At 43.3% G+C, this 25,616-nt stretch overlaps 1 protein-coding gene across 1 annotated transcript in view; it reads right to left on the bottom strand.

Annotated features, from left to right (window-relative positions):
* LOC122561933 (parvalbumin-like EF-hand-containing protein) overlaps positions 1–25,616 on the bottom strand; it is a 41,471-nt gene that overhangs the window by 13,405 nt on the left and 2,450 nt on the right. Inside the window, exons 2-3 of the mRNA XM_043714249.2 lie at positions 7,637–7,763; positions 2,302–2,437 (exon numbers count right to left, since the gene is read on the bottom strand). Coding sequence (XP_043570184.1) covers positions 2,302–2,437; positions 7,637–7,745 — 245 coding nt within the window. The 5' untranslated portion in view covers positions 7,746–7,763. The remainder of the gene's footprint in view (positions 1–2,301; positions 2,438–7,636; positions 7,764–25,616) is intronic.

Here is a 25,616-nt window from a genome sequence, read left to right as displayed (position 1 = left end):
ATTCAAGAGGACAATGTGTGTGTGTGCGTGTGTGTGTCTGTGTGTCTGTGTGTGTCTGAGTGTGTGTATCTGTGCGTCTGAGCGTGTGTGTATCTTTTGTGTGTGTGTGTCTGAGTGTGTGTGTGTGTGTCTGAGTTTATGTGTGTGTCTAAGTGTGTGTGTATCTGTGTGTCTGAGTGTGTGTGTGTGTCTGTGTATCTAAGCATGTGTCTGAGTGTGTGTCTGTGTGTGTGTGTCTAAGTTTGTGTCTGTGTGTGTGTGTCTGTGTGTCAGTGTGTGTGTATCTGAGCATGTGTGTCTGAGCGTGTGTGTGTCTGTGTGTGTCTGTGTGTGTGTGTGTCTGAGTGTGTGTGTGTGTCTGAGTGTATCTGAGTGTGTGTATCTGAGCGTGTGTGTGTCTCTGTGTGTGTGTGTCTGTGTATCCGAGCATGTGTCTGAGTGTGTCTGTGTGTGTGTGTGTCTGAGTTTGTGTCTCTGTGTGTGTGTGTGTGTCTGTGTGTGTCTGAGTGTGTGTATCTGAGCATGTGTGTGTCTGAGTGTGTGTGTGTGTGTCCGTGCGTGTCTGAGTGTGTGTGTGTCTGAGTGTGTGTCTGTGTGTGTCTGAGTGTGTGTATCTGAGCGTGTGTGTGTCTGAGCATGTGTGTGTGTCTGAGTGTGTGTCTGAGTGTGTGTGTGTGTGTGTGTCTACACCACATGAACAGCAGAGATTCAAGAGGGCAGTTCACCTCCACCTTTTCTTAATTTACTTATGGAATGTGGGCATCATTGGCTTGCCAGCATTTATTGCCCGTCCCTAGTTGCCCTTCTTAAGTGCAATGGCAGATGGGCAATACTTGCTGGTTTTGACTGTGACCCTCATTTCCTATGAATAAATTTAAGAAAGGAATTAATTAATTGTTAAAGATAAAGGATGATATTAGGTCTGAAACCTGCAGGCCGGAGTGACTGTTGGTAAGGGGGTGATTGATTAGGGTAGAGATTCAGAAAAGAGGGCCTTCCTCCTGAATTGAATCAACAACGATTTTCCACATGGAGGAAAGGACAGAGGCAGAATGATATTGATCAGTGAACTGTTTCCACATTCGTGGGAAATGATGTGGGCCCAAAGTAGAGGAATTCAACCTTGGGGCTATCATTGAGGATTAAATTGAAATGACGTGTTGCTATCTGGAACATGAAACTCACAAATGAAAATCCCAAATTTAAAACTGGAACTTTGTATGCAAACTCCTTCTCCAGTAAATCTCACAAGGAGGTGGAGTTGTAATGGGGGTCTTGTTAGCCAGCAGTTGTTCTCCGTGAAACAGAATTTCTGTTGACTCTAACTTAAGTAAAAAGCCAATGTCACATTGCTCCTCCTATGAGATTAGTTGGTGATGAGATTAAAAATAACACTGAGCCAAACATGCGCATAACTTATTTTGGAATTTGCCATAAAGCACAGGTGTAATCATAGAACACAGAACATAGAAAAATACAGCGCAGTACAGGCCCTTTGGCCCTCGATGTTGCACCGATCCAAGCCCACCTAACCCACACTAGCCCACTATCCTCCTTATGCCCGTTTAAATGCCCATAAAGAGGGAGAGTCCACCACTGCTACTGGCAGGGCATTCCATGAACTCACGACTCGCTGAGTAAAGAATCTACCCCTAACATCTGTCCAATACCTACCACCCCTTAACTTAAAGCTATGTCCCTTCGTAATAGCTGACTCCATACATGGAAAAAGGTTCTCATGGTCAACCCTATCTAAACCCCTAATCATCTTGTAAACCCCTAATCATGGCAGGTTGGCATTCAGCTGGGAGAACATCACACACAACTGCTGGATGCTCACTGATCTGTGTTCACTACAGGTCAACCACTTCAATATTCATGAGCAAAATTGAATTTCATCAGCTCTCTATGGAGGCTGCTCACGTTGATTTCAGTGAGATTGGTAAAAGGAATTACCAGCCACCAGCTGTTCGTTGATTCTATCACTTGGTTCCCCAAGTAAAATAACTCTCTCCTATTCTCACTGTGCGGCTCTGTTTTCACACCACCACCAAACCAACCGGCCATTTTAAGCTCATCAATCAAGCCATCATCTGCTGTGCCAACTCATCCATCCCAACTCAAAGACTGCACCGTGGCCTCTTTCTCTTCATGCATGTTTTTATCTCTTCTGTCATTCTCTGACCAGTATCCCGAGGCAGCTCTCGGCATCGAAAAAGTGGGTTAGAAATAAAAACCATGGTTGAAAATTCAGCACTGTCAGTTTGCCATTTTGTTATGTTACAAGTAATGGAAACTCACTTCATTTCATTCCATTCAATGTAGCCACTTTTGTCCTTATCCAGTGTTTCAAATGCTTTCCGAATTGTTTCATCTAGCTTCCCCGTTGACTTGAAAGTGGCCATATACTCGAAGAATTTGTGGTAATTAAATGGACCTAGTGAAAGGAAGCAGGGGCTCAATTGACGAACAAGAATTGAGCATTTTAACATTGGTTGACCTTTGAACTGGTTGAATCAGGTCCTATTGGTCTTGTTCAGATTCTCAAACCAAAGCACCACATCCCCCAACCCCAATATCTCCCCCCCACCCAACCCTCCACAAAGTTCCTGACTATCCCTCACTCCATACCAACTCATTATTTTGGCTTGCGTATTCAGCAATCTGTCATTTAGATGAAAATTTTGCCCCATGTGGGGATGAGGGCAGAGGCAAGTGAGGGTGTAGAAGTAATTCGTCTTTAGCGGGATGGTTGCATTCTTATGCAACCCGACATTATCAACAAAACAGCGCTTTAGAGACACCGTTTGAAGTGTTGGCACTGTACTCACGTTATGGCCAACACACATTTTAAAATTTCGTGCTTTGGAAATAGTGTCCCCAGTTTGTCGATTGTGTTGCAGCAGATTCGCGTTAACGAAACGCACATTATAGCAGAACGACCTGCACTCTCTCGCCAGTATTCCGCATGTCAGCAATATCTCAAGCGATGTGTTGCCAATTATCAGAGAGTGACTGAATATTCCCGGGTGTTCAGGACTCCAGGCAGGCTTCAGGCCTTCTCGGCCTAGCCGGTCCCAGGTAGGACTGCCCTGTATAAGGCTTCTCCCTACGTTATGGTGCATTGACAGTGGTGGCCATTCTTTGAATGCAAATACTTCAAAAACACAAAGCTGTTGTCTTAAGATGGGTGTGCCTCATCCCTTACTCTCCCATACCTGCAATGATGGCCTTCAATCTCTTCCATACTGCAGGATCGCTTGATAATCCTCCGGCTCTGAGAAACTGTCCTAATTGGACAGTGAGTGTACAGTCTGCCATTAAATTGGCAAATCAGGTGATTGCTCGTGACATGAGGGCCTAGTGGGAGCCTCCCATTTCAACGTGACGTCGGGGGTCCCAACAGAAAACAGAAAACCCTGCCCTCAATTACCTAAGAGGGAAGTGATAGCACCACAAAGCCAAAGAGGAGTGGCCCAAACAGGATTCTTCACATCTCAAGAAAGGTCATACTGGACTCAAAATGTTAAACCTGTTTCTCTCTCCGTAGCTCCTGTGGACCTGCTGAGTTTCTCAGTATTTTCTGTGTTTGTTTCAGATTTCCTGCATCTGCAGTGTTTTTATTGTGGGATCCTTCACATGAACATAAAACATAGAACATTACAGTGCAGTACAGGCCCTTCGGCCCGCCATGTTGTGCCGACCTGTGAAACCAATCTGAAGCCCATCTAACCTACACTATTTCAGCATTGTCCATATGAACTCCTTGCATTTGGAATGTCAGAAGGTTCAAGGCGTTGGGAAAGTGGGCTTGGCGTGGAGAGGTTGGCACAGACTTTGGTCAGAGGGTCTCTTCTGTGCTCCATGACTCCACGACATGATTGTTGTGGCAGTTTTACTGAAATTGCCTTTGTAAAGAAGGGGTGTGAGCCACACATTGTATCACTTTATTGATATGCTGTGGAGTGAACGTGAGCCGGGAGACAGGATGACAAAAGGAGGAGATCAAAATGGAGAAAGATGAAATCAATAGAGAATCTCGTAGTTCATCCATTCCTGAGTAACTAGTAATGGAGTGGAATGGAGACTGATTCCTGGTGAATGGTAGGATTGACTTTTGAGGAGAAGTTGCTTTGACTGGGCCTGTATTCCCTGGAGTTTGAAAGAATGAGAGGGAATCTCATTGAATCACGTGACATTGGCAAACCTGGACAGACTGGATGTAGGGAGTTTGTTTCCCTTGACCTGGGGTCCAGAACAAAGAGTCATAGCCTCAGGACAAATGCTGGGTCACTTCTGACTGAAATGCGGAGAAATATCTTCACCCAGAGGGTGATCATTCGTATGGAATTCGCTACTACACAAGGCTGTGAAAACCAAGTCACTGAATAGATTTAAGACAGGAATAGGTAGATAGATTTCCACACACAAACGGCATTGTGGTGTGAGGAGAGAATGGGAATATTGTGTGGATGTTGAGGGACAACCATGATCCAAAGATGGGCAGGTTAGGTGAATTGGCCATGCTAAAGTTGCAGATGGAGTGCTGGAAAAGCACAGCAGGCCAGGCAGCATCCGAGGAGAATGAGAATCAACATTTCAGGTATCATTCCTTCATCAGAAATGCTGATGTCCAAAACGTCGATTCCCCTGCTCCTCAGATGCTGCCTGACCTGCTGTGTTTTTCCAGCACCACACTCTCGACTCTGATCTCCAGCATCTGCAGTCCTCACTTTCTCCATGCTAAATTGCCCATTGTGTTCAGGGATGTGTAGGCTAGGTGCATTAGTCAGGGGTAAATGTGGAGTAATAGGGTAGGGGAGTAGGTCTGGGTGGGTTACTCTTCAGAGGGTCGGTGCGGAGTTGTGGAGCCGAATAGCCTGTTTCTACACTGTAGGGATTCAATGATTATAGTTGATGGTTGATATGCAGAATGGCCTACTCCTGCTCCTGTTTTCTACACCCCTGTGTTTTGACAAATAGAAAATAAATTTTACATTTTACAAAAGTAAAAGTAACATGTGTAATCTTGACATGGTAGAGATTGTGAGACCTACATTCCTAATTGCATTACATCTAAATGTCTGGTCAAACCTAGGTTTTGTGATGACCCTTTCTTAGAGAGAAGGCTTTGGAAATGTTGGGAAGTGGAAACAGGGAGAACAACATAGATTGAAATCAAGAGTTCCTGACAATGTTGTTGCTTTGAGCAAGGGTCTGAAAGGGTTAAATGCTGAGGAGTGCAATAAGCCCCAACCATTATGATGATGTCACATGGACCTGGATTGGGAACAAGGTTGGACCAAGGAGGTGTGAAGATCTAACATTGAGATGTCTCCTGTAGACTTTGTACCAGTATCTATTCAAATGTAACTTGCTACCACGCAATAAACTACATTTAGACTAAAAGAAGAACCTCTTCTTATGAGAATACCAAGTAGCTTTATTCTACCACAGTGGGTCGAACAGACCCTTGGAGATAGAGTCATAGAGTCAGTCAGACAGCAATGAAACAGACCCTTCGGCCCAACTCGTCCATGCTGACCATCTTTCCTCACTGAACTAGTGCCACTTGCCTGCATTTGGCCAATAACCCTCTAAAACATTCGTATCCTTGCACCTGTCCAAATTTAAATGAAACAGGGAAAAGGATGGTAGCAGTAAATCTGCCAGATGGACCTTACACCATGAGGGGCAGTGGGGAGGATCATCATACAACAATTGGAACTATAGAGCTGAATTGCGGACTGATAAATTAACAGATGTCTGTTCTGCTCAGTATTTATCAGGTGGAAGTGTGTAACGTTATTGGGTCAGGTGGACATAAAAGACAGCACAGAACTATCCATCAACAGGAACAGCTTATTGTGTTGGTAAGGTGGTAAAGTGTATCAATATCCTTCCTAGTGGAGTACAAAGCAAAATTAGATACTAGCCATATCAGGCCATGCCAGTATGTGCTCAGGGGCTTGATCAAAGAGGTACCGGTAGGTTTGAAGGTGCATCTTAAAGGAAAGAAACAGGAGCTGAGAGATTCACATGAGAGCGTTTGAGACTTTGGGTCAATACAGCTGATGGCACAACTGAAATGCTTCAAGCTGGGGAAATGTGAGAGGCCAGAATTAGATGGCAGAGCAGAGGAGCCAACAAGACCTTCACTAAGTTTATCCATCCACTAATCTCAACAAAACGAATTAATTATCGTTCTCCCCACAGTTATTTATAAGGGTCTGTAGGGAAATTGGAAATGATTCATTTTCAATACAACAATGATTACATTTCAAAAACAAGTGAAGTGCTTTCAATCTTCCTGAGGATATGAAAAATCCATTTGAAATACAAGCCTCTTTCTTCTTTTTGATATTGTTACATCACACATTCGAAACAAAATAAATTTAAAATTTTTAAATTCTTATCTTAAACTGTTCTTTAGTTAAAAAACAAGTGAAAATAGCTTCTTCTGCTGCGCGTACATTATTGAGTCAGGAGAATGTTTTTCAGCTATCTTGAAACCATTTCTGAAATTAAATTAAATAAAGGGAGACTTCATAATCTATTTAGGGGTCAGCTTGGCAATTGGTAGACTCCAACCTCGGAATTGGAGGTTGTGCAGTATAATCCCACTTCAGGTTTCTGAGCATCTCATCTAGACTGATACCTCAGTGCAGTCTGAACAAGGTGTTGCTTTGTCAGAGGTGCCACATCCCAAATAACCTAATCTGTGCCACATCTAAAGTAGACTATCCCAGCACTGTCACATCTCTGTTTGTGGGAGCTCACCCTGCACACAGTGGCTGCCACGTTCCCTAAGTTGCAACAGTATTAATGGCACCTAAAACAAAACTAAAATACCGCTGATGCTGGAAATCTGAAATAAAAACACAAAGTGCTGGAGAAACCCGGCAGGTTTAGCAGCATCTGTGGAGAAAGAAACAGAGTTAATGCTTCAAGTCCAATATGAGTCTTCTTCACTTTGGGGTGACCTGAAGCTGTGATATGTGCTATATAAATGCAAATATACACCATTTGTATTGATGCTGCTGTAACCTGTTGCAGTTCCTTCTAGCCCAGTGCTTGACTGACACCTGCTGGCAGCTTCAGGTAAGTGCAGTTGCAGGGTTTCACACACAGTTTAATTTCAAAGCTAAAGAAGAGATTTTTTTAAAGATTACTTACAGTGTGGAAACAGGCCCTTCGGCCCAACAAGTCCACACCGATCCTCCGAAGAGCAACCCACCCAGACCCATTCCCCTACATTTACCACTTGACCAAACACTACGGGTAATTTAGCACGGCCAATTCACCTAACCTGCACATTTTTGGACTGTGGGAGGAAACCGGAGCACCTGGAGGAAACCCACACAGACATGGGGAGAATGTGCAAACTCCACACACACAGTTGCTTGAGGTGGGAATTGAACCCGAGTCTCTGGTGCTGTGAGGCAGCAGTGCTAACCACTGTGCCATTGTGCCACCCAACTTTCTTCTCTAAAGGTCCAGTTACAAATTTGGATTTTCCATTCAATTGAATATGTTCACATCCAGGTGGTTAAGCAGAGACTTGAGCAGTGATTCAATTTGTCGTCATCAGCAAATAACATCTAAGAGCAAGACAGAGTGTGATTGGAGGTTTTACCTCTGAGCCTCAGTTCGCTGGGCATGAGGGAAATATCGTGGTCAGTTAGAGAGGTGCCCATTGCATGAGCAACCTGCTTTACATGCGCATTGAAATTTGAAGAGGCCATCTCCTCCGAATCGAATAGCTGAAGCAGAAGTGAGATAGAATCAGTGAATAAAACAATGCATAGAATCACAGACAGCTTAAACAGGATTAGATTATTTGGCCTATCCAGCATGCTCCACCATTCAATGTGATCAAACACATCAATGCCTTTCGCTTTCCCTTATTTCTGCCCCCATCCCCAAAATGCTGGGAAGCAGAAATCTATCAATCTCTAACTTGAACACACTTGGAGACTGAACTTCCACAGCTCCATGTGCTAGAGAATTCCTAAGGTTCACAATCCTCTGTGTAAAATCATTTCCAAGGGACGACCTTCCCCCTGGTCCTGGATTCCTAAAGAAGCTCATGACTGAATAACTTCTGGCATGTGATGCCTAACTGGGGGAAAAAAAAATCTGGACCCCAGGGCCAATCACAATATTTAACTCGATGTGCTCAATTTAACTCAGTTTGATTTAAAATACCAATAAAAAATTAATGATGGAATTGGATACTAGTTGAATGCCATTGCCTGAAGATTGTGCAGTGGTGATAATTATCTACCTGGTTTGCTTGGAATTATGAGTTTTGAAATGAAATTTTTGCAGATTCACATTTAAATAAAAAGGCAATGTTATGTTTCATACCTTACTCAATCCTGCATTCAGTGACTGTATTAAAGAAAACACTGAGCTGAAAATGCATGTAAATTAATTGGAGCTCTGAAACACCCTGCTGGATGCAAATTGTTCGTGTTACTGACTGTGCCCCAAAACTAAAGCAGATAATGAAGAGGATTCATGCCTGGCTGAGAGACGTTATATAACACGACTGAATGGGATGTGGTGACACAAATTGGGATTTTACGCCCAGATAAGATCCCTAGCTCAGATGTACACTGTCATCCAAAATGTTAACAAGATGTTTACTGAAAAGGTTTGCTATTATCATTCTGTGCGAAACAAACATGCAAGTCTGAATTTCTGAAATAAAGTCCTGCAAAATAACATCGCACACGGGGCAAGAAGGTGAAAGCTTCGACAGAGCAATGTTGCTTTGAATTTGTTTCTGTGTTGGAGTACTATGAGGTGAACTGATTCAGTTTAGCAGACGCCAGACAGAAATACCTGGGTGAAACGAATGGAAGGCTCCATTGCAAGCTGTGGTTCAGCCAGAGTTGGAGGAGGCTGGCACGGTGCATGAGTGTCAGCATGGACCAGATGGGCAGAGTGGACTGTTTTCACGCTATACATTCTCGGCATTCCTTCTTGCAACATCATCAAACCATAATTTTTAATACTTGAAGATCCAGTTTCCCCTTAAGAGTTGCTGAAAAAAAGAGCTGGCTCCAACAACCTCATTATATCACAGAGTCATAGAGCCATGCAGCATGAAAACAAACCCTTCAGTCCAACTCGTCCATACTGACCAGATATCATAGAGTCATAGAGATGTACAGAATGGAAACAGACCCTTTGGTCCAACTCATCCATGCTGACCAGATATCCCAACCCAATCTAGTCCCACCTGCCAGCACCCAGCCCATATCCTTCCAAACCCTTCCTATTCATATACCCATCCAAATGCCTCTTAAATGTTGCAATTGTACCGGCCTCCACCACATCCTCTGGCAGCTCATTCCATACACGTACCTTAGGCCTAAATTAATCTACTCCCATTTGCCAGCATTTGGCCCATATCACTCTAAACACTTTCTATTCATATACCCATCCAGATACCTTTTAAATGTAATAATAGTACCAGCCTCCATCACTTCCTCTGGCAGTTCATTGCACATACACATCACCCTCTGCATTAAAAACTTGCCCCTTATGTATCCCTTTTAAGTTTTATCCCTCTCACTTTAAATCTATGCCCTCTAGTTTTGGACTCCCCTATCAGGGGGAACAGACATTGTCTATTTATCCTATCCATGGCCCTCATGGTTTTATAAACCCCTATAAGGTTACCCCTCAGCCTCCGACACTCCAGGGAAAACAGTCCCAACCTATTCAGTCTCTCCCTGTAGCTCAAACCCTCCAACCCTGGCACCATCCTTGTAAATATTTTCCAAACCCTTCCAAGTTTTACAACATCCTTCCTATAGCAGGGAGTCCAGAATTGAATGTATTATTCCAAAAGTTAATTTTCATTTAGTCATAAAACCTTTAAATTAATAAGTACGTGAGTTGGCAAACCATCGGTTAAAATGTCTACTGACTCAACAGCAGCAATCTTGTGCTGCACAAAGTGCAGTGACCCAGAGGGTGCTACAGCTGTGAAAGGGCTAATTGTTCCTGTCAGATAAAGAGGGACAGTTCAACCCTGGAGGTGTTCTTCTAGACATCCAGGAATCAGAGAGCTGGGAGAAAACTCATTTCTGAAGTGTCATAGAGCAGTTCGTATGAATGAGCTGAATGGGATGGACAAAAGAAAAAGAAAAAGATGATTGGTTTTTAAACCCCTAATTTCTAGTTTATGCTGTTCATCGATATGTGGGTAATTGTTCTGTTTTTCTTTTTGAAAAGCTGCTTCCCTCCAGTCAAGGAGGAGTTAACGTTCAAGCTTTGAGATCTCACCCTGTCTAAACGAGGACGTGTGGAGACTCGAGATATTGGGATGACTTTCAATAGACTTAAGAAGGCTAGGATATTGAAAATTGTGGATTTTGTGGATGGATTTTGACATTGAATAGGGAAATACTAACTGCTGCTCAATTGAAATTTTATTGTGCAAAGGAAAGTCTAAAAGTCCATGTATTATTTTGTTGTCTAACAGTAAGAATGGCAAAATGAAGGGAAACAGGAAAAGGCTACTTGAAAGCCATTACAATGAACCCCACAAGCAGAGGAAATAAGGTAAATATTAACATTTTTTGATGAGAGTTTGATTCCTACTGAAGCATTATCGCCTTCTTTAGCCAGAAGAGTCAGCTGGATGATCCATCTTGACCTCCTCCAGCACTCCCCAGCATTACAGATACCATTGTTCAGTCTATTTGATTCAGATGTCAGTGTTCAGTCATGTGATATCAAGATCAGACTGAAGGCCAGACAGATTCAATGGGGCCTGAACAATTATGCTGAAGACCCATGCTCCTGTACTTTTTGCATCCTTAGCCAAGATGTTCCAGTACTGCTACAACACTGACATCTACTTGGCAATGAGAAAAATATGCTGGCTATGCACACAAAAAACCCAGGACCAAATCCAGACTGGTCAGTTACTGCCTCATCTGTCGACTCTTGATCATCAGCAAAGTGATGGAAGATGTCACCAACAGAGCTATCAAGCAACACTTACTCTCCAATAATCTACTCCCTGATAGGTTCAGTCAGAGCTGTTCCGCTGGTGACATCATTACAATCTTGGACCAAGCATGGACAAAAGAACTGAATTCCAGACTTGAGCTGCCGTGACTACCCTTAACATTGAGGTAGTATTCAACCAATTGAGATGTTAAGCAGCTTTATAAAACTGAAGTCCATGGGGATCATGGGGAAAATCTTCCACCGGTTGAAGTCATGCAAGAGCAGGTCAGAGGTTGAGAAATCTGTGGAAGGTAAACTTCTGACTCCCCAAAGCTTATCCAACATCTGCGAGGCACCAGCCAGGACAGTGATGGGATAATTCCCAATGTGTGCAGCATCAAATACACAGAAGAAAGATTATGCGGCCTGCAGTTCAACATCACATCAAGCAGCTCAAATATTCACTCACTGCACTACTGGTGCATAGCAATAACAGTGTTTACCATCCATAAGATATAGTGGAGCAACTCACCGAAGCCTCGTTTGACCTTTCAAACCCGTGACTTTTGCCAACTTGAGGGACAGGTGCAGCAGGCAAGTAAGAACATCAGCAGCTACAAGTTCCCCTCCAAGACACACATTGTCCTGATTTGGATCTCTTTATTATCACTAGATAAACAAATGTAGATCTCCCGTCCTAACAGCACTGTGGATATACCTACATGACATGGGCTACTGCGATTCAAGAAGGGGACTTGCCACCTTTGTGTCAAGGGCAATTAGGGATGGACAACCCATTGACCTTGTCAATGATGCTGAATGAATGATTGAATAGAACAAAATGATCTGAGGCAGCGATGGATGTGTCAATACGAAGGGGATGGAAGTAGGGGGTCTTTGTGAAGGAATGTACAAGAAACTCAATTCAGGGGCAAATGGGAAGCCAACATCAGAGCCAGTTCACCGGAAATGGAGGGCCGGATTTCAGGTGAAGCAACGGAGTTCTAAGTGAGAATTGTTTCACAAACTTCCAGAAGTTATTAGTATGGTTTTCAAAGTTAGCCACAGAACTGAATCTCTACATGAGTAGGCTATTTGTCCTTCATTCTTTCTGTTAGCATTTTGATATTAATCAGTGAGTACCACACTCTGACTCTTTCTCCCGTAAACTCTTCCTTTGCAAACGGATTTATAAATATATATTCATTCTCTGTTGAAAATTACTGTTGGATATGCTTCCATCAGTCCTTCAGCTAAGTAAGAACTAAAAGCATCAGCACAAGTCTCTTAGTATTGAAACAGCATATTCAAAGTAGGATTTACAAACGCGCTCAACGGACTTAAAAGGGCACATGCCTAACCTTAACAGAATGATGATACAATATGGTTTACACATTCTGATGGCTTCCTCCATAATAACGTCTGTGGACTTGAATTTGGAGGATGGTGGAGATACATGGATTGGTTTTTGGAAAAGGTGCATTTAAACTTTTTTTCCAATAAGGTCCTTTTTGGAAATCGCATGGTTCCAGATAATTGCTGGACTGGGGTCCTTGAATTAATTTGCAGGAAAACGCTGGGCTGTTTTTACCTCTGGGTTTTACAACTGAACAGTATTTTTTAGGTTTCGAGATGAGTTTAGATTTGTAGATTGATATGACTCACTGGGATAATGTGCTGGAAATCAATCTCCACTATTTCCAGACACTCACTAAAAGATCTTAAGAACTCTGCAAAGTTCTTCAATTTACTTGAGTTTCAGACTGAGGAAGCACAAGCCAGGTTTCTGTACTCAACACAAGTTACTGTTTCTTGCAAGTGATTAGACTCTAGCTACAGGTAAACAATTATAAACCATCTCTGCATAAGATTACAATTTTAAATTCTAATCCATTATAAATTCCCCCTAACATGAACACAGGCAGACAATCAGACAGATAAATGAGGTTATTGGCTAGACGGGAAAGACAATTCAGATATCATTGTTCCCAGGTTCTGTTTTCTTGGACGATCCTTATGTCCGGCTAGCACCTTGATTCAGTCGTCGTTACCCGGATGCTTCCACTGGTTGGGGAGAGGCACAAGGTGGTTGGTTCATTTAAATAAGTCTCTGAGTTCTCCATTATAAATGCTGGCTGTGTTCATTGACAGTAAAGGGCATGTGCAGTATGCGCTGGTGAGAAACTTGCAGATGCGCTGGTGAATGAGCTTTATTGAAAACAGTCCACATGTGGGTCTTTCTCACTGGGCTGGCTGCCCATATGAAGAGAAAGGGTGCCTTTCCTGATTCTAAGGGTGCTGAGCACTATTCCCTGTGAGTACACACATACACATTAATTGATGTGGCCATGACTGGGCAAGAGGTTGTGGAAGGACTGAGTTGGGGGTTGTGGAAGAGATTAGGCAGGGGGTAAGAGATTGGGCTCAAGAGTCAATGGGTAAGAAATCAGGTGGAGGGGGAAGTGCTCAGACGGGTGGGGAAGAAATCATCGCTCCCAATCCCCATCCTTTCTCTCTCCCCTCCACCTATTGTACCCACCCCTCCATGATCTATTCTGTCCCAGTCATCTCCCTGGTCAGTTCTCTCTTAGCCCCCCAACTTGGTGTCCATCTGTTCTCTCCCCCATGTCCCATTCAACCCCATGCCTGTTCTGTGAACATGTGCAGAGCAGACTTTTGTGCATGAGTCAGTGATGTACAGAGGCTGGAACTGTATGCATGCACATTGCCCTAAACTTCCAAATACTGCCAAAAGTCCCAACTTATAGCAACTGTTGTAAAAAAGATAAATTTGTTTACTTCAGGTTGTACGGTGAGTTTTGACTGCAGAGAACAGAGAGAGACTGCTCCCAAGCGAGGGATGAACTAAACATTTCTTCTTTTCTCGAATCATTTCCCAACTCTGAGCTGTTCAGCTACCCGAGAAGCAATTACATAAATGTTGGTCAGCCAAAGGGCTCAGTCATCACTCAAGAACTGAGATTAAGATCAGATTCCCTATAGTATGGAAACAGGCCTTTTGGGTCTACAAGTCCATACTGACCCTATGAAGAGTAACCCACCCAGACTGATTCCCCTACCCTATATTTACTCCAGACTAATGCACCTAACACTATGGGCAATTTAGCATGGCCAATTCGCCTAACCCGCACATCTTTGGATTGTGGGAGGAAGCCAGAGCACCTAGAGGAAACCCATGCAGATGCAGGGCGAATGTGCAAACTCCACACAGACAGTTGAACCCAGGTCCCTGATGCTGTGAGGCAGCAGTGCTAACCACTGAGTCACCATGCCACCCAACTGCATCTGTACATCCCCATCGCTCCAAATCATCCACAATTCAATTGTCAATTGCTGCTTGTTCAGTTTTAAAATTAGAATTATATTCCCTACCATGTGGAAACAGGCCCTTCGACCCAACAAGTCCCCACTGACCCTCCGAAGAGTATCCCACCCAGACCCATTCCCATACATTTACCTCTGACTAATGCACCTTACCTACACATTCCTGAACACTATGGACAATTTACCATAGCCAATCCACCTAACGTACACATCATTAGATTGGAGGAAACCAGAGCACCTGGAGGAAGCTCACACAGACACGGGGAGAATGTGCAGACTCCACACAGACAGTTGTCCAAGGCTGGACTTGAAGCCAGGTCCCTGGAGCTGTGAGGCAGCAGTGCTGACCAATGAGCTACTGTGCCACCCCATTATTTACCCAATGCTTGGCTTGGCTGCCCAGTTACATCTTTCAGGACATACAGCCATTCGTTCAAATCCTTGTTTTAAAATAACACTCTCCTCATTTCAGTCCATAGTGTCAATATTATTAGAATGTTAGAATCCCTACAGTGTGGAAGCAGGCCATTTCATCCATCGAGTCCACACCAACCCGCCGAAGAATAATCCACACAGACCCACCCCATCTCTGTAACTCTGCATTTCCCATGGCTAACCCAGCACACCGCTGGACACTGTGGGCAGTTTGGCATGGCCAAACCATCTAATCTGCACATCTTTGGATTGTGGGAGGAAACTGGAGCACCCGGAGGAAATCAAGCAATTACAGGAGAATGTCCAAACTCCACACAGACAGTAGCCTGAGGGTGGAAATGAGCCTGTCCCTGGCATTACAAAGCAGCAAAGCTAACCACTGAGCCACTATGCCACCATTAATTATACCCCTCCAGAGTAAGTGAGACTTGGGTTTCCTTGTTAAGAGGTAGAGACACTACCGTTGTACCACAAGGGCCTCCACAGGAGCTTATTCAAAGCATAAAAATAAAATTTACAGTCCTTATAAGTCACAGGCTCGTTTAAAAAAACGACAGCTTCCCAGTTCAGCTCTCCCATTTCTGGGAATCTCTGTTGAATTTAACGGAAAAACCTGGTAGTCTCTCAAAGAGTGTCGAGAAGAATCCTTGGTTCTATTTCCTGAGCAAGTTGTGATTGCAAAGATCCCAGAGACATCTTCCTGTGTTGGTGACATTTATCTACACTTGTCAGAACGCCAGTCCTATAACTGTCTGACCACTCCACATCTTTCCCTTTTTACCTCCAGGACCACAATGTAGTTATCAACAACTTTTTTTTTCTCAAAGTGCAGAGAGAAATGCATTTTTCCTATTTTGCCAGGCATGGGTGGGTGTGAGTCTGTGAGCGTATGTGTCTGGAATTACTAGGAGGAGTAAAAATGTATCTTTTCATATTACAAACTGTGCGTTAACCAATTCTGTCTTTTCAAGGAAAAGCTTTTGTTTAATAACAAATCAACAATTTGGGATTATTAAAAAAACCCAGTCGATGAATCTTTTTATTCCAAATCTAAGATAGAAAAGGTACATGATTGGCCACAGTGGGAGACTGGTAAAACAACTATGATGTCAATAGAGAGAGACAGCATACTCCTTCCTCTCAGTCACAACATTATAAATTACAATACATCAAGAGTGCATTTATTGATTGTCATGTTTCAAATGCTGACTCAAATTTCATGGTAAATTAAGTGAGCATGTCACATTACTGCCGCATAGTAAGAAGCATATTTTACCAGATAATGCAGAATTTGTTTCTGAATGTGCTTCTGTAAGTCCATAGAGTCCAGCTGTGCATCACACACTAACTGCTTGCTATTCAGTTTGTAGTTTGTAAGACTGGCTTTTATTTTCCTTCATTCAGTGTGTTTACAAAGCCATACTGATCTCACATATACCATGGTTGAGATTTGGAATAGTAGAAAGTGAGGACTGCAGATGCTGGAGATCAGAGTAGAGAGTGTGGTGCTGGAAAAGCACAGTAGGTCAGCCAGCATCCGAGGAGCAGGAGAATCGACATTTCGGGCATAAGTCCTTCATCAGGACTTCTGATGAAGGGCTTATGCCCGAAACGTCGATTCTCCTGCTCCTCAGATGCTGCCTGACCTGCTGTGCTTTTCCAGCACCACACTCTTGACTGAGATTTGGAATGGGTATATATGTGCTTGATTTTCTGCTCCTTCAAAATCTGCCTATTGTCATTTCGAGTAAGAATATTTTTTAACTTGTATATTTTTTGCAAGTTGCTTAGAGGAAGCTGATAACATTGTGGTAATGTCACCAGAGCAGTTATCCTGAGTGGCTAGGCTAATGCTTTCAGGAGAGGAGTTCAATTCTCACCATGACATCTGGAATTGAAAACTAGTCTCAATGGTGGTGATGATGAAATTAGAATTGATTATTATATAAACCCATCTAGTTCACTGATGTTCTGTAAAGGAAAGAAATCTGCTTTCCTTACCTGGTCTGCCCTACCTGTGACTCCAGGCCCACAGCAATGTGGTTAAGTGCCCCTTGAAATAGGAGGAGAAAGTGAGGTCTGCAGATGCTGGAGATCAGAGCTGAAAATGTGTTGCTGGAAAAGCGCAGCAGGTCAGGCAGCATCCAGGGAACAAGAGAATCGACGTTTCGGGCATAAGCCCTTCTTCAGGAATGAGGAAAGGGATTTCACCAGTTTCCTCATTTCCTCTCCGCCCACCTTGTCTCAGTCAAATCCATCGAACTTAGCACCGTCTTCCTAACCTGCAATCTTCTTCCTGACCTCTCCGCCCCCACCCCAGTCTGACCTATCACCCTCACCTTGACCTCTTTCCACCTATCACATTTCCGACACCCCTCCCCCAAGTCCCCCCTCCCTACCTTTTATCTTAGCCTGCTGGACACACTTTCCTCATTCCTGAAGAAGGGCTTATGCCCGAAACATCGATTCTCCTGTTCCCTGGATGCTGCCTGACCTGCTGCGCTTTTCCAGCAACACATTTTCAGCTGCCCCTTGAAATAGCCAATCAAGGCACTCAGTTCATAGGCAAGTAGAGAATAAAGGAAAAGAAAATAAATTATAACTTCTGGACACAGTACATTGCTGATGAACCTTCCATGTAGGCAACAGATCAGCACAAAAATGATGTCGCTAAGGTTACTCTGTCGATTATTTTTGAAAAATAGAAACAGGAGATATTGACTGAGAATCAGCTAAAAGAAGACTATAAATTGTTTGAAATAAAAAAGTGTTCCAGAGGTTTTTACAGTGAAGAATTCCACTGAAACAAATTCAACATCTGCGGAGAGAGAAATAGAATTAACAGCTTGAGTCCAGTTACCCTTCTTCAGAACTAGAAGTAATTAGGAAAATGTGGTATGTAAGGCGTTGGCTTTTTGAGTACTGTGTCCAGTTCTGGTCACATTGTTATAGAAAGGATATTATTAAACTGGAGAGGGTTCAGTAAGGATTTACGAGAATGGAAGGTTTGACGTAAAAATAGTCGAAAGATTAGGACATTTTACCCTGGAGCGTGGAGGTTGAGGGGTGACCTTATAGAGGTTTATAAAATCATGAGGTGAATGACAAAGGTCTTTTCCCTCGGGTGGGGGAGTTCAAAACTAGGGGGCATATTTTTAAGGTGAGAGGAGAAAGTTTTAGAAAGGATATGAGGGGCAATTGTTTTACACAGAGAGTGGTTTGTGTGCAGAATGAACTGACAGAGAAAGTGGTAGATGTAGGCTTAAGAGACATTTAGGCAAGTACGTTAATAGGAAAGATTGGAAGGATATGGGCCAAGTGCAGACTGGTGGGGCTAGTATAGTTTGAGAATATGATCGGCATGGACTGGTTGGACCGAAAGGTCTGTTTTCATGCTGTATGACTGTAGAACTTGGGTGGGGGAAGAGGGGATGAAAGGAGTGGGTGGATAGGTGGAGAGAGAGCCCAGAGAGTGAGAGAAAAGTGTAGGCAGGCAAAAGAATTATTGATAGTAGGCCAGGGAAGAAGAGAAGCTCAGACGGAGGTAATGGAGACTCTGAATTGTTGGCTGTGCTAAAAGCAACCAATTTCATGGCAGGACCTCTGGTGGTGGGGATGGGTATTGGACATGGAAATTGTTGAGCCCTGCAGATTGTGAGGTCCCCAAGTGGAAGATTAGATTAGATTAGATTTAGATTAGATTACTTACAGTTTGGAAACAGGCCCTTTGGCCCAACAAGTCCACACCGACCCGCCGAAGCGTATACCATCCAGACACATACTCCTACGTTTACCCCTTCACCTAACACTACGGGCAATTTCCCATGGCCAATTCACCTAACCTGCACATTTTTGGATTGTGGGAGGAAACCGGAGCACCCGGAGCAAACCCATGCAGACACGGGGAGAATGTGCAAACTCCACACAGAGAGTCGCCTGAGGCGGGAGTTGAACCCGGGTCTCTGGCGCTGTGAGGCAGCAGTGCTAACCATTGTTCCACCGTGCCACCCACAAGATGAGGTGTTGTTCTTCCAGTTTGTGTTGAACTTTGTTGTAGCAACGCAACAGGCCCAAGATAGAAATGTTGGGCGGGGAACACAATGTTGTGGTCGAAGCAGCAAGTAACCGGAAGCTCAGAAAACTCTGTTTCTCTCTCCACAGATGCTGCCAGACCTACTGAGTTTCTCAAGTGATTTCTGTTTTAGTTTGTTTCAGATCTGCAGTACCTGCAGTTCTTTGTTTTATTTAGGAATTCCATTGTCTGTCATGGCTACACAAACTGGATAGGTCTCAAAATATGATCAACTTTTAAACTTACTGCTATTTTCTTAAGATGCCCAATGACAAACCAAGACTGTAATTGTCTGGAAATTGATTGTGAGAAAGTGAGGACTGCAGATGCTGGAGATCAGAGTCGAGAGTGTGGTGCTGGAAAAGCACAGCAGGTCAGGCAGCATCTGAGGAGCAGGAGAATCGACGTTTTGAGCAAAAGCTCTTCATCAGGAAATTGATTGTGGTGATCTACAGTTATTGAATATGCTGGTCCAGATTTGCAACTAATAATGGACATTTGGAGTTGCGTTCAGAAAGTAGGGGTGGAAATCAGCAACACAGATTCTTCATCCATTATGTGCTGCCAGACAGATCTTGATTGATGCTGGAGAAGGTTACCAAAATCTTTAATTTCACTCTGTTAAGACCCACAAGAACATTGGATTCCCAGATGAAACTGTTGATTTAGAATCATTCCCTGCTCCTGTATGAGCGTTGTGTACAGCAGGAACTCACTTTCTCCATGGTAACAACGCAAGTCTTGGAAATCTTATTGTGTTCTCTCATTACCCAGCCCCCACCCTGCCCACGTACCAAATGAGAAGCAACTGCTTCTTTCCAGTCTGTAGCTGATGTTGTCAGTGTTTTGCAACCAGCCACACCTAAGAACAATTGCACAGGAAATGTATAAGTCAACTTACAATGATCAACCTCCACTCGCATTGTAGATGATCAATTTTTAAAGGAACCAATGTTCCTAAAGTGGAGTTTTTAAGATATCAGTACAAGGGCTGTAAGCTGGAGAAAGGTAGAGTGGGAAAAACGATAAAAGTTAGCATGCTCACTCAGTTTTCTATGGCATCATTTACCATCTGGTAAACATCTCAGCAAATTCCCCACTGAAGTCAGTAAAGAAGGCTAGAGGGTGCCAAGATTCAATGAACTTTGGGTATAGCGCAATTTTGTTCTGTTCATCTACTAGCGGGAAGTAATTTAACCAGTAATGAGAAACTTAAATGTGTATTCTGCTACAGATAGTATAAGCATTCAAGATACAGAAATTCATTTCTTTGCTTATGGCATAATGATCATTAATTTATTGATTAATTAAAAAGCACAACCAGAGGTGACAGTTTAGAAATGAGGAGGAAATAACAGCAATGATGCATATTTTTTCCTTCACACAGAGTCGTGATATTTGGAAATGTCTTCCTGCAAAGGCAGAGGAAGCAGAGCCTTTGAAATATCTTTAAGGCACAGGTAGATAAATTCTTAGTAAGCAAACTCTAAATTTTTGCCAAAATTTGGGACACTTTAAAAAAAATCCATTCACGGGACATAGGTTGTTTCTGGCTGGCCAGCATTTATTGCCCATCCCTAATTGCCCCAGAGAGAAGTTAAATGTCAATCACATTGCTGTGGGTCTGGAGTCACATGTAGGCCAGACCAGGTTAAGATGGCAGATTTCCTTCCCTAACGGACATTAGTGAACTAGATGGGTTTTTCCAACAATGGTTTCATGATTGTCGTTAGAGACTTAATTTCAGATTTAAAAAAAAAATGCAAATTTCACCATATACCATGGTGAACCCAAGCTCCCACATCATTACCTGGGTCTCTGGATTCACAGTGTAGCCATAATACCGCTCGGCTGTCTCCTTCCTGCAGATTTATTAAATTAAGGGATGCTCTCTATATTGAAACAGTTGATGATTATTGTATTATTTAACGACTAAAGTTTAGGGTTAGGGTTAGGGTTTTGCCAATTCTTCCTTTTATTGTATTTTAACTGTGTTGTATGAATAAAGTGTGTTTTGATCAAACCCTTGTGTTGACCAATCGGATGACATCTAGCACTTGTTTTTAAATGATATAACAGTTCGGGTCTTAACTCTCTCCTTACAATACTGTGGGATGGGAGAACAGCCTGGTCTGATCCCTAACTGATGCCAAGGGAGTGTTGAAAGTAAAACACCCAATCTTTTGCAAAGTTAAAACTAGGATAAAGCAAAATGCTGACAGCTAACACACAGACTTTAGATAAAGGTCATAGAGTCATAAAGTTGTACAGTACGGAAACAGACCCTTCAGTCTAACGCGTCCATGCCAACCAGATATGCTACATTAATTTAGTTCCATTTGCCAGCATTTGGCCCATATCCCTCCAAGCCCTTCCTATTTACATACCCCTACAAATGCATCTTAAATGTTGTAATTTTACCAGCCTCCATTACTTCCTCTGACAGCTCATTCCATATACCCATCATTCTCTGTGAAAAAAATGCCCCTTAGATCCCTTTTAAATCTTTTCCCTTTCACCTTAAACCTAGGAATCGCCTATCTGGGGAAAAAGACATTGGTTATTCACCCTATCCATGCCTCTCGTGATTTTATAAACATCTCTTAGCTCACCTCTCAGTCACCAATACTCCAGGGAAAATAATCCCAGCCTATTCAGCCTCTCCCAAAAGCTCAATCCCTCCACCCCTTCCTTAAAAGAAGAATTTTTATCCCAGTTTTTTTTCAGACACAAAGCGTTTTCCAGCCATTTATTGTTTAGTTGCTATTTACAGGGTTAGTTGTAAATCGCTGACCATGCTAACCTCTCCTGTCTCCCTCTTGTCCCTGAATCATCATGTTGGCGGTGCAACTCTCAACCCAGGACTTGAGAGGGAGTAAAATCAAGGCTAACACTTCAGTGTGATACTGAGGGAGTGCTGCACTGTTGAAGGTATCATTTTTAGATATCTTATTAAACTGAAGTGCCATTTTCCTGTAAAAGATCACCGCCACTATTTTGAAGTAGAGCTAATCTTAGTGTCCTGGCCGATGTGTAACATTGACTGAGGTGTAAATAAACAGATTATCACATCAATGTTTGTTATGGGTAAATTGGCCATCAGGTTTCCTACATTTCATAGAATAGAATCACTACAGAGTGGAAACAGGCCATTCAGCCCAACCAACCTTCTGAAGAGTATCCTATTCCCCATTACTTTACATTTCCCCTGACTAATGCCCCTAACCCACACATCCCTGAACACTATGGGCAATTTAGAATGGCCAATTCACCTAACCTGCACATCTTTGGACTGTGGGAGGAAACCCACACAGACACGAGGAGAACATGTAAACTCCACACAGACAGTCACCCAAGGCAGGAACCGAACCTGGGTCCCTGGTGCTAAGAGGCAGCAGTGCTAACCACTGAGCCACCGTGCTGCCCTTACATTACGATAGTGACTACACTTCGAATACTTAATTGGATGTAAGATGCCTTGAGAAGTGGATGATTGTGAAAAATTCTATTTAAATGAAAATCTTTCTTTTGTGCATTCTTACCTTCTGTTAAAAAAATCAAATGGTGATACCAGGATACCTCAGAAGGAGTAATACATCAAATACAGTCTGAATGGATTTTAGCAAGGATTTGACAAGGGCTCCCACAGTAAACCGATCAGAAAAATAGAATGGGTTGCAAGAGAAAGTGGCAATTTGGATCTAAAATAGGCTCGGTGGCAGGAACCACAGGGTACTGGTCAAATGGATGGTTTTGTGTCTGAAGTGACACTTCAGGTGAGGTTCCACAGAACTCTGTAGCAGATTCCTTGGTTTTTGTAGTAAACTGGTCACCTTCCTATCAGAAAGATGTTGTGAAACTTGAAAGGGTTCAGAAACGATTTACAAGGGTGTTGCCAGGGTTGGAGGGTTTGAGCTATAGGGAGAGGCTGAATAGGCTGGGGCTGTTTTCCCTGGAGCATCGGGGCTGGGGGATGACCTTTTAGAGGTTTATAAAATCATGAGGGGCATGGATGGGGTAAATAGACAAGGTTTTTCTCCCTGGGGTCACGGAGTCCAGCACTCCAGATTGGGCCAGAGACCTGGGTTCAATTCCCGCCTCAGGCGACTGACTATGTGGAGTTTGCACATTCTCCCTGGGTTTGCTCCGGTTTCCTCCCACAGTCCAAAAATGTGTAGGTTAGGTGAATTGGCCGCGCTAAATTACCCGTAGTGTTAGGTGAAGGGGTAAATGTAGGAGAATGGGTCTGGGTGGTTTGCGCTTAGGAGGGTCGGTGTGGACTTGTTGGGCCAAAGGGCCTGTTTCCAACTGTAACTAATCTAAAAAAAACTGGAGGGCATAGGTTTAGGGTGAGTGGGGAAAGATTTAAAAGAGACCTAAGGGGCAACTTTTTCACACAGAGGGTGTGAAATGAGCTGCCAGAAGATGTGGTGGAGGCTGGTACAATTGCAACATTTAAGAGGCATTTGGATGGGTATATGAATAGGAAGGGTTTGGAGGGATATGGGCCGGGTGCTGGCAGGTGGGACTAGATTGGGTTGGGATATCTGGTCAATATGGACAGGTTGGACCGAAGGGTCTGTTTCCGTGCTGTACATCTCTATGACTATGACAGGTCAAGGATTTAGCTTGAGCAAAATGTTTACAGATGATATCAAACTTTAGTAAGTGGTTGACACTGAGGAAGAAAGCTATGGACTACATCAGCTGGGCTTAAATGTGACAAATGGAATACAACCCAGAGAAATGTGAGATAATGCAATTTGAGAGGCCAAACAGACAGGAGAATACAAAATGAAAGAAAAGAAATCTGTACTGGGAGGTGTTGTGGCCAAAGATCTCTGAAGGTGGCAGGGCAACTAGACTCGCTAACTGAGAAAGTGTACAAGGGTCTTTGCTTTAGTAGTCAAAACAGAATATTTGCATAGAGAGGCTGTTCCAGAACTGTTTAAAACACCAAGTAGGTTATAGTGAGAATATTACGTAGAGCTTTGGTCACTGTTTGCATGAAAGGGGATGTTGCCAGACTGGAGGATTTTAGCTACGATGAAAGATTGAATAGGCGGATGTTGTTTGTTTTGGCACAGAGGAGACTGCGAAGGGATTTAATTGCGGTCTGCGAATTTATAAGGAATTTATGAGGGCCCAAGATAGGAAGGATTTATTTCTCATCCACTAGAACCCCCATATCCGGGATTTGGTTTCCATGGTTTCAGTTATCCGCGGTTTACCGTGGCCCTGACATATTACATGGAACATTCCAGGAATAATTCCAGGGGATTGCAGGGAGGTACATTTCTCATTTAAATGACAGGGTTCGCTACTATCCGGTCTTGGAATGTATCACCCGCAGATACGGGAGGGGGACACCTGTAATTGGTGGAGTAATTAGAGGGGTGTGAGGACAAAGTTTTCACCCAGAGGTTGGTAAAAGAGTGAACCCATTGCCTGAAGAGATGGTTGCAGCAGAAACGTTGCACTTTAAAAAGTACTTGGATATGCACTTGATGTGCAGTGCATGTACCAATTGCTGGAATAGGGATTGGGTTGGACAGCTTTTCTTTTGGCTGGAACAAACATGACAGGCCAAATTGTCAGTGTTAGAAATACAGGTCCAGTGTCAATGGAGAGCAGATAATACACATTGGACTCTGTATTCACAAACGTGTAAACCATTCAGGTGTGTGTAACAGCATTTCCGGATATATATAAAAACAACTATGTATCAGGGCTCTTGTAGTTGTGGCACAGTGGTAGTGTCCCTACCTCTGGGCTGGAGGCCTGGATTCAAGTCCCACCCATTTCAGAGGATAACAACTCTGACCGTATTTAATATGAAAATTGCCAAGGGTGACTTGTTGTGAGAAACATGGATCAGTTGTGTGTGACAGTAGTTCCAGATAGAAAAGAAGACCCATGTTCTTCACAATGTCCCACGAATACTCTTGATGCTTTTAGAGACAGGCAGGCACCGCAGGAGCTGAAATGTTTAATGTCCCCCCCCCCACCCTCCAACTCCATTGTAATTTAATGCTCTCTCTCTCTCTCCCCCCTTTATCTTTCTCTCTCTCCCTCCCTCTCTCTCCCTCTCACTCTCTCCCTCTCCTCCCCCTCTGACCCTCTCCATCTCTCTCCCTCCCGTACCTCTCTCTCTCTCCCCTTCCGCTCCTTCTCTGTCTCTCCCTCTCTCTCTCTCACTCCCCGTCCCTCTCTGTGTCTCTCTCTCTCTCCCTCTCCCCCACCTCCCTCCATCCCTCTCTCTCTCTCTCCCCCCTCTCTCTTTCTCTTTTACACTGCCCCAGACAGGTTTTACATGTAAACAGATCATTGCTTCAGGAATCTGGCTGATTTGGTGGTGGAGATGACAGGAGAAAAGCGAGAAGAGTGATTTGGTAGTAGACAAAAAGGGTTCAGTTTTGTGTAAAAGTGTCCCTCGTGAAAAGCAGAAATAAAAAGAAACTATATGAAGAACTGTGCTTTGAAGTGTGTTGTGGTGCAGCGGTAGTATATTTAACTCAGGTCAAGGAGACCCAGGTTCAAATCCCACCTGTCCAGGCATATGTAATGACATCACTGTATACGTTGATTAGAAACAAGAAACACGAAACAAGAATCTGTGGGGCTGAACTGTGTTTTCTTTGAGCCCTGCTTAATTCAACTCCCTTGTCTTTCACATTGGCCTCTGTATTTACAAACTGTATAAACCATTCAGGTGTATGTAAGAGCACTTCCAGATATACAGTATATAAAAAAGAACTGTCTTTGCCTAATCTCCCCTATATTTGTTATG

Source organism: Chiloscyllium plagiosum, unplaced genomic scaffold (assembly GCF_037043375.1).
Source record: "Chiloscyllium plagiosum isolate Xiang-an unplaced genomic scaffold, Cpla_swu_hap1 HiC_scaffold_25, whole genome shotgun sequence".
Classification (NCBI taxonomy): domain Eukaryota; kingdom Metazoa; phylum Chordata; class Chondrichthyes; order Orectolobiformes; family Hemiscylliidae; genus Chiloscyllium; species Chiloscyllium plagiosum.
The sequence above is the reverse complement of the archived record's forward strand: the minus strand, read 5'-3'. Positions and strand labels throughout refer to the sequence as shown.